The 10,350-nt window shown below is 37.4% G+C and overlaps 1 protein-coding gene across 1 annotated transcript; it reads left to right on the top strand.

The window, feature by feature from the left end:
- Positions 1-4,240: 4,240 nt before the first annotated feature.
- LOC104962789 (regulating synaptic membrane exocytosis protein 1-like) lies at positions 4,241-8,586 on the top strand (the record flags this gene model as incomplete). Its single annotated transcript, XM_010791292.1, has 5 exons — positions 4,241-4,379; positions 4,839-4,885; positions 6,126-6,241; positions 7,668-7,798; positions 8,415-8,586. Coding segments are annotated over exons 3-5 (390 nt in total), but the record flags the coding sequence as incomplete, so codon positions are not given.
- Between the last annotated feature and the right edge of the window lie 1,764 nt (positions 8,587-10,350).

The raw sequence follows: 10,350 nt of genomic DNA, 5'->3' as shown, positions 1-10,350 counted from the left end.
AAAACAGCGGAGAAGTAACGGGCAGAAATCCTCCTTTTTACGCAGGGGTCCAGACATAGACATCAAACGGCGACACATATTCAGTTGCCAGTTACTTTGGCATTAGGGCAGGGATATCTAGATACTTTCCAAGGTTTGACATAATGAATTGTGCTACTTTTAAAGCAAGCAGCGATGTTTTCAAATCGGTAATCAAAAAGCTCCTCAAAAACGCTATCGAAGCAGTTCCTGCCGTTGCTACGTTAGTTCAAACAGTAACAACTGACTATTTTTCTTAGCGGATGCATCTCAATTTAAATCAATACAACTATTTTTTAAATCAATAAAATCATTTTCTAAATCCACAAAAGCATTTCAATTAATATTGGGAGTCATAATGTTACTTTGTTGAGAATGTGGCCATGTAATAAGCGGGATAATGTGCAGCGACTTGGTCATTATGGGGAAAAGAACACCTTCATGCCGATCTAGACCTCCGCTTCGCTTCGGGCTCATGGTCGGGCTCCTGATCAGCCTGTCGGTGTTCTTTTCCCCATAATGACCGCATCGCAGTACAATACCCCTACATGTAGATGGTCTGCAAATAAATAAATAAACATTAAAGAAAATACAAATACAGATGTGAATATTAATTCATATCTGGGCCGCTAAACTTTAAATTAGGTCAACATTTAATTATATTATGGTAAAATACGATTTTGAATTCACTAAATAATTATTTAGCGGTAACGTGATTACCCACCGTAATAATAATGCATTAAAAAAAAATTGCTTTACTAAGTGCCTGCATATTAAATGGTAACACACTAGTTTCCTCTGCGGTCTACCCTGACATTTTGAAAAGTTCAAATGGAGTCCAAACCAAATAAAGCAACAAAACAATCTTCTAACAAATCAAATGCTTTACTGTGGTCCGAACAGCAGTGGGTTGGATATATCTGGCTTACACATTATTTTATAGTTCTAAGAACTTAGCCCACAAACATTGCATGATAAGCCTTAACGTTTTATAGTAGTAAAAGCTTGAACAAATAAGAATATGAATAATAAAACTGTGTTCATTGTGAGGGTTTTTACAGTGCATCAGTTTAATTGAGTAATCAATATGAGGTTTACAGAATCAAAACAAAGCTGTAAATTAGCTTTTGTGAGGTAATCAATTTCCTAGAATGAAGTACAGATTTAATTAGTCGTTGTTGTTCTCTTTTGAATACATTTCAGACAACGTGTCAATAAGTCCCTAAGTGTGATAGAGATTAAATGCCATTACAAACCTATGCTTGCTGATGATTCCAGGACACCAAGTTCACTATAAACCTCTGATTTCACCTGGGCAGGTATCTCCACCATGTCAGCCCTACGTGTGCAGGAAGCAGCTCTGCAGGCTGTGTGTAATAATGTAGGGCAATAAACATAAGGGTTAATTACAGGTGAGTGCGTCTGAGTGGAGATTAGCACGGCGGGACACACAGAGGGTACAGCATGGATAATAATGTGGTATAATCACGTAAGGCCATAAGTAGAGGGGGCGACACCCTGGCCTGTCTCAACGGGCTCAGGTGGGATGTAGAGAGCGAATAAAGGGCTTTCATGTCACTTCATTTACTGTCTGGTGGTCCTCTGGGAGCAGCTGCCTGTGTTTCTGTCTGTCTCCACAGCTGACCAGACATTGCACAGAAAACGGTGACAAATTAAATGCATTGTCAACAGATTTCGCACAACTGTATTAGGTTAGTTGAACATTTAATATTACGCTTAAATCAAAAATATTAGGTTCAACTTAATATTATTGCTTTCAACTTACCTAATACTGTTATGTGCAATGTTGTGACATAATACATTTAATTAAAGTCAATTTTCAGTGTGCTATGTCTTTCTGTGACTAAGAACCAAGTCATTACAATGCTTAATGCCAATGTCTTGTTCATAAATTCAAACTGTTATTCACAAGAAGATGGAAAACACTCTCATGTCATCACGGTTATAACATTGACAAAACATTATTGGTACCCGACCAGCATCAGTGATATTAGTGAGAAGAGCTGCCTGCTTAGATCTCAAAGGTTATTAAAAGACCATTACCCCCCAGCAGGGCCTGTGTACCCTGCTATATGCAGTGAGATACAGAAGTCTGCTGCTTCACCTCTACGGAGCAGTTTCTTCTACAACTTCCTATTGTGCTTAACCCTAACTTCATCGCAGAATGAAAACTCATGTTTCAACTGCACCTTGGTGAATAAAACCTTACATGACATTACACTTGTACACTAGACACTTTTATCCAAAGCGAATTACATACTCAATACTGTGGGCAATCCCCACGTAAACAAAGTATCCATAAGTGTCCAGGCCAAGCCCCCCCATAGTGGCCAATGGTGGTACTACAACTTCCGGGTCAGTGACCTGACACCATTGGGATACTTTCTCCCATGGATTTACATTAGGAATAAACAGGGCCCAAATAAATGAAAACTAGCATAGCTTTGTCCAAAGTTCTGGGCAATATCTTGTGCAGTTGCCAAGCAAATATCCAGGAAAGTACTGGTCAGCATGTTCGTCAAAATGTTTAACATTTTCAACAAGACATGTATTTAACACATTAGCAAAACGTGGTGTTAAATTTTGAAGCAACAATTCATGTTACTTCAAGTTACATAAAAAATGAAATACATCACATGTTCCTGTGGACACAGACCAAGCACAGTAGGGCAGATCTCTTAAATGACTTGAACAAACAATCAGCCATGTAACATTTACCCTTGTTCAGAGGTGGTTCTGCAATTAGTTTTAATAGGTGAGCAACTTCTTTTCCAGTTCAGTTTAATGAGTCTGTTGGATGAAACCAAAATGTAAGCAGTGAAAGAGGGGGGGTCAAACAAGCTACAGGTTACTAATCCATATCGGCCACAAACAAGAATGCTGATTGTTGTCTACCAGAAGGTTACAGAAAAGCCATGAATTGGAGCAACAAATTACACTTATGTGTAGGTCCAGACTGCTTTACATGTCATGTCCATCTGAAGCTCATATTTATACCAGAAGTTATTTCAGGCAGTTATTCCTCTTGGATTTTCCAATTCATTGGCAAATTTAATTAAATTGTTTCATTCCATCTATTGATTTGATTCTTCAACCCGGTCTCACGGCATTTCGTGTTATAGTCACAAATGTAATCTATTGATTCGTGTTCATCAACACGATTTCGCCATTTTCTTCGTGTCACATAGAACGATTTTAAAAGCAATGTAAATAATAAAAAATCAGAAGGAAAAACAGATAAAAAAAATAAAGATTTCAGCATTCTGACACAGAACTATTTTAGAAGCAATGTATTTCTATTATGTTTCGTGCCTGCACCAAATAATAACAAATTAGAAGGAAAAAAAGCTGACAAAAAATACAGATTTCAGTATTCTGAGGCTCTGAGCCCCATTTATTTTCCTCGCGGACAGCAAAAAAGCTCAGACATTAAACAATTTAAAATAAAAGGGATGGGGTTAGGCTTAGGGTAAGATATTGAGTAAGAAAATGTTTTTATGAACCAAACAGCTTCTGGTATGCCAAGACCCAAAGCTGTGGGGTTCATCAAAACATCTTCTTACTCAATATCAAGCCACAATTATTGTTTTTATTTTAAATCGTATAATGTCAGACTTTTTTTGTCGTCTGTGNTTTTTTAATTCAAAATACCGAACAGATCCTGCATTTTAGTCATGCCTCATTTCGCTCTATTTGCTCTTTCCATCCCTGTTTTTGCAGGGGGCTGATTCTGAGAATCAGCCCCCTGCAAAAACAGGGATGGAAAGAGCAAATAGAGCGAAATGAGGCATGACTAAAATGCAGGATCTGTTCGGTATTTTGAATTAAAAAAAAATATTGATATACTTTATATAGGTTTGGCCCTAAAATATCCAGTCCAAGTAAAGTTCCAAGTATTGGAACTGCAGTTCAAGTCAAGTCGTTGAGCTAGAGACCTCTTACAGGACTTTCTGCGACTCTTCAACCAAACTTGAATCCCCATCTGTGTTACTTATGTATAGACCCATGAACAAAATACATTTCACAGTGTCTTGTATGTATCTTTTTAAATGAACTAAGTATGTCATCCTAAAATCAAAAGTGAGACTAATTTCAATCCCATTGGCCTTTAAATTATACAATTCTCTGTTATGACATGTATTTATCCAGTGAAATGTGATGCTAAATGAGCCTTATGCTGAATCATCATTCTGTATGTTGGCCATCTTGGTTCCAGGTGACGAGGTGTTGCAGTGGAATGGAAAGTCGTTGCCGGGAGCAACAAAGAAAGAAGTGTACAACATTATCCTTGAATCCAAGGCTGAACCTCAAGTGGAAATAGTTGTTTCAAGGCCTATAGGGTAAGATTATCATTACAACATGTAATAACTATCATTAAAGTACTTGAGTGACTGCAATAACAGACACTTTTTAAAAATGTTCTTCCTTTATCTCAAAGCTCTATCAACCAAATTATGTCCAAAAACTTCTTGAGAAAAGTGTATAGAGCCTATCAGTAAGTAGTGTTGGGTGGAGCCCTATGTTGGAGCCCCTTTCCTTCATGCCTTCCCTGACATCCTGAAATCAGAAAGATAAATCACTTTTTCAACATATCATACCCAAATTACCCAGTGTTTAACATGTAAATGTCTATTTGCTCGACTGCTCGCCCTTCTTCTACCATTGTGTTCCTTAAATCTTACCCATTCATTTTCCAAAGATGAATGTAAAGTCCTAACTGTGTTTTTCCATTGCAATTATGTTTATTCTGTGTATTTGAAATTGAAGAATTCACTGGGTCTTTTATTCACTTTTTGCAGCGACATCCCAAGAATCCCAGAGTCCTCCCACCCTCCTCTAGAATCTAGTAAGTGTTAATATGAGCTGTATGATCTTTAATGACATAAAATAAAACGATAGTTACGTATGTAACTACGGTTCTATTAATTCGTAACTATGAATTCTGGATGATGGCCAGAGGCAGTGCTTAACACTGGATGTTATCCATCTCGTGCATGCGCAGGTCAAGTATTAAAATCAACAAAGTCACATGTGACCTGGGGTGACGTAGGGCAGCCCCGCCCATATCAGCCCAGGTCACTGTCAGAAATGTCCCAATGCTAACTTCTCGCCAAGATTCCGATTGACAGAGAACTCCGGCGGTCATCCAGAATTAATAGAACCATAGTTACATACGTAACTATGGTTCTATTTAATTCTTACTGACTGCCAGAGGCAGTGCTTAACACTTTGATAAAAAATATGTGTTAGGCCAAAGTGCCACCCCTGTTCCACCTGTGTACCAGCTTATGCACGTTTCACTCGCTGACAAGGCGTGAAGCTCACTCACACGCTTGGCAGATGCCATCGCTAAATTAAAAGCGGCCTTTGCCGAAAGCCATTTAAGCTCTGCCTGCTCCAGAGGTTCAAATGTTGGGGAAAGGACGGCTTCCAGGACCAAGTCCCGTCTCCGGGGCAGGCACCATGGATCTCCTTCCAGTAGCCTGTACATCGCTGGAAACCAGAGTCTCCCTGTCCAGTTTGGGGCACCCAACAGAAGCATGTGGTTGCCTCGGTGAACCCTGTGTAGAGTTGCCCCTATCAGCGGAAACGGTGGAAATGCATAAAGGAGCCAATCTGGCCATGGAAACATGTCCCAATGGACTGGTTGTCTCCATCAGTGAGAACCAAAGAGGGAGATAAAAGGTTACTTCTGAGCGAAAGCACTCACCAGAAAATAAGCTCCCCAGACTCATACTAGAGTCTGGAACTTAACTGTAATCAAAAAATTACCCTAACCCTAACCTACTGGGGCTTTACCATGGCGGGGCTCTTCGGTATAATAGTTCTCTCAACTATTACTCTATATAGGCGGGGCTGGCTATGTGACTTTGTTGATATTAAATACATGACCTGCGCATGCGTGAGATGGATACAATCCAGTGTTAAGCATAGGCAGTAAGAATGAAATTGAACCTTATTTTTCGAGTAAAAAAAAGGAAAAACGTTTTAATTATGGGTTGAGAAACAGGCCAAATTTGACCGTTGGACGACAACAAGGTTGTGATTTCTCTGTGATTTCTAACAACAACTGTCATCTATAACAGCAGGCTCCAGTTCCTTTGAGTCGCAAAAGATGGACCGACCCTCTATATCGGTGATGTCCCCGACCAGCCCTGGGACCCTCAGAGACCTTCCTGTAGTACTGCCTGGACAGCTCTCTGTGAGTATCTGAAAGGGCAGCAGGGATGGGAGGAGTTACTTAAAAAATGTATTCCATTACAATTTAGGGCTGCAACAAACGACTAATTTGATAATCGATTAATCTGTAGATTATTTCTACGATGAATTGATTAATTGAATAAAAAACGTTCCATTATTTTATTCAGAAAACTGCATTTCCAAATTGACAACATCAACAACCCAAATGTAGTCTATAAAACATATGCAAAAGCTATATAACAGCTTGTTTTGAACAAAAAATACATCTCTTTAGGTTGCTCGAACAAAAACAATATTTTTCAAATTATCAACAATGATAACTAACCCAACTGTTTTAAAAAGAAAATGCTTTAATGGACCTGAGCTGTAATAAATAATAATACATTATACAACATTTTATATTATAAAAAAATTATAATAAAATTGTAAATCACAAACAAAAAGTGTTAACAGGCTTTGCTACAACAAATAAATGAAATGAACAATAGATTGTCTCTGCAGTTACAGTTTCTTACACACACATAAATACAGCACACAGTGTCTCAACCCAACCTATTTTCTGCAAATGTGCAAACAATAAATTGGCATAGTTTAAATAAGTTAAAATAAGTCAAGTTAGTCCTTAGTTTGTTTAGTATTTGGCCGTGTAATAAGCCGGATAATATGCAGCGAGCCGGTCATTATTGAAAAAAAAAACTGACAGTATGATCACAGAGACTGACGCGAAACGGAGGGATCTTTGTCGGGTGTTTTTTAGACACTTTTTACTGTTGTTTAAAGTGAAGTGCTCCCATGCTGTTGAAGATTTTAGTCGGACCGTGCTTCTCTAGGCCTCCGCCATTTTTGGAATGTTTTTTTTTCTTCGAGTGAAGTAGCCAGCTCCGCAAACAGAAAGTAACAACATAGACCCAACGAATCGACGACTGAATTAGTTGTCAACTAATTTGGTCATTGATTTTAATCGATTAAGTCCATTAGTTGTTGCACACCTATTACAATTACTAGTTACCTGAAAACTATGTAGCCAGTAACATAATCTCCAAATCAACATATAAACCTGATTACTTTCTCTAACCTTTGGATTATCTCAATATAAAATGCAATGCAAAGTATTCAAAGAGAAAAGAGAAATACCAATATGAGTTTTTTTTTACTTAAATGTATTATGTAAGACAACATAACAATGTGTCTCTATGAAAGAATACACCACGATATTACATTTTAATCCTCCTAGCAATTTCTAAACGTTTAGTAACTGTACTCTGATTACATCTTGTTTTTATTTAACTGTAACGGAATCTAAGTACTTTTTTATTTGTATCCAGCCAACGTTATCCCAAGCCTGAATATGAAGTGTGGGTTTCATGCGTTTGCATACTTGCTGTATATGTACAGGATAGAGGCTTAAGGTCTTCACACGTTTACAGGTTAAGCTGTGGTACGACAAAGTGGGCCATCAATTGATCGTCAACGTCCTTCAAGCCATAGACCTGCCAACCCGACCAGACGGACGACCTCGGAACCCCTATGTCAAGATGTACTTCTTGCCTGATAGGAGGTAGGTACTTTATATTCATTGTCTTTAATGTGAGGGTCCATCTCCCATGTGCAGTCCACCCGTTATTACTAGTGGTGTCATTGTTAACGTTTGCGATTAATTTGAACTTTACTATGTTAAAAAAAAACGTAAATTGATTAAATTACTTTTTATTATAATTATTATTACTTTTGATCCCAACTGCCTCTCGTAATTCTAGCATTGATTTTTACCATGAAATGGAAGGCAGTGAAAAATGCAAAGCAAAATGCAAATTGTCAGACTTCATGCCAATAACTCAATAATCATGATATAATAAACAAAAGAGAAATGTCTGATTTCTCTTTTTCCAGTTTGTCATGAATTTCTTTAATATAACACCACACTTTAAAACAAGTTAATATTAGTATTAAAAAATGATTATTATTTTGATTAACGCAATTACATTTTTTAATTGATGGAGACCACTAGTAATTACCCAAATGACATACGAGTATCATAAAAGACATAAGGAATATTATCAGAGGAACCTCTATCTTGTCATTCAATCATGTTATTTTAAAGAAGTACTGTCTTTGTTCAGAAACATGCTTATCCCTATTCATTGAAATTCTGTGTGTACACGCCTTTGTTACAGTGATAAGAGTAAACGACGGACTAAAACAGTGAAGAAGAATGCTGAGCCCAAGTGGAACCAGACCTTCTTGTATTCCCACGTTCACCGGCGGGACTTCAGAGAACGCATGCTGGAGATCACGGTCTGGGACCAGCCCAGGGTCCAGGAGGAGGAGAGTGAATTCTTAGGAGAGGTGGGACACATAACAGCATACTATTTCACTGTTTCTGTTAAATGACATGTATTCCTTATAACAATGCTCATAAATTTTTTTTTCTTGGATTAAACATTAAACAGGATGTGCAATTTGCTAAAGCCTTGATCCTGCTACTAATGGTATCACGCAATTAAGTGTTCATTGTCAGGTAATAAGATTCAAAGGTATTGGTTAGAAGGGGCCTGTCTTGTTCAGAACAGCATTATCATATTCACATGTTTGCCTACCAATGTGACTACAGGAAGTCTGTGACCTGTAGTAGGAGTATTTATTATAAATGGAGCTAAGAAGGGATTTTGGTGACAGTTAGGGTTAGGGGATGAAAATCATTCAAATCAGCTTAGGATAGGTGGGAAGGAAGGGGCTTTTGTGTCCCATGTGAAACCAAGTCAAATTATTTTCACGAACAAAGCTACATAAGAAAGGTTACGTTGTGTACGTAAAAAGCAAACACTGGCAATACGTGGTTATGACACACCGGCAGATGTTATTTATTTGGGTCTGCTCTGGTGAAACTACACTTTTCCATGGATGGGCTTAACCCTCCGCCTCCGGTATCATTCGATTGGACTACGCAAATTAGTCATTCGAGACAAAAATGTCTACTGCAAAAGACTTTGATAAAAACATTATATTAAAAGGTTTTTTTCACAACTTTTTTGGGTTCAATCTTTAAAGCAACTTCCGCCCTAATAGAAAATACCAAAAATGTAATCATTGTCAGGATTTTAACCCTTTAAATGCCATTTTGAATACATGAAACCGCTGTTTTTTTTCATGATGAAAACAGAGAAAATGAGTTATTTTCCAAAAAATACATATCTGATGACTGGCTCTTCTTTTTTTATAACAGTCTTGGATATGTCAAAGATTAGCAGCAAAATTGATTTTTTTGCTTTATTAGTTTTTGCACAAAATCAGATTGAACAAAAAAGTTACATATTAATCATTCGGGACAAAAATATCCTCTTCCAAAAACTACTCTAAAATGACAACAGGTTAATATTTTTTAAAACTTTTTGGGGTTAAATCTTTCAATCAACTTCAGTCCTGATCAAAAATACCAAATGTTAAATTATGTTCAGGATTTTAACCCTTGAACTGCCGGTTTGAAAACATGAATTTGCGTTTTCTATGAAAAACATGCACAAAAAGGCAGTTATTTTCCATATAATAAATGTTGGGGGGGTCGGCTTTTTTTTTTTTTTATCACAGTCTTGGATATGTCAAAGATTAGCAACAACATTTATTTTGGTGGATTATTAGTTTTTGCACAGAATCAGATTAAACAAAAAACTCACACATTAGCCACTCGTGTCCCATACACTCCCATTATAACCACATATTTTGATCTCTCCGCCATACCGGTATAAAATCATGCATTTTGTAATGTCAGGGTTTTATATTGGAGGAAAATAGTTCAATTTGTCCTTTTTATTGTATATCACCAGATGTGACATTTTACCATTTAATTACATGCTTGTCATTTCTTGGGGCCCTGACAGTCATTGGAATACATGTATGCAACTAATATGATGTAGGTGTGTTGGTATGGATGTGGAAGAGTGGTATCAGCTGAGAAATGTGTGTGTCTGGATGTACAGTGTGTGTGTACAGAGACAACAATATACAGTAGATTTGGATTACAGCAAGTCGCAGTTTTCGCCTCATATCTTTCTTTCTTTCTCTCTCTCTTTTTCTCTCACTCCCTCATTCCCAAACTCATACACACTCTTACAT

Source organism: Notothenia coriiceps, unplaced genomic scaffold (genome assembly GCF_000735185.1).
Source record: "Notothenia coriiceps isolate Sejong01 unplaced genomic scaffold, NC01 NC01_scaffold00001564, whole genome shotgun sequence".
Lineage (NCBI taxonomy): Eukaryota > Metazoa > Chordata > Actinopteri > Perciformes > Nototheniidae > Notothenia > Notothenia coriiceps.
This window is presented reverse-complemented; position numbering and strand designations above follow the sequence as displayed.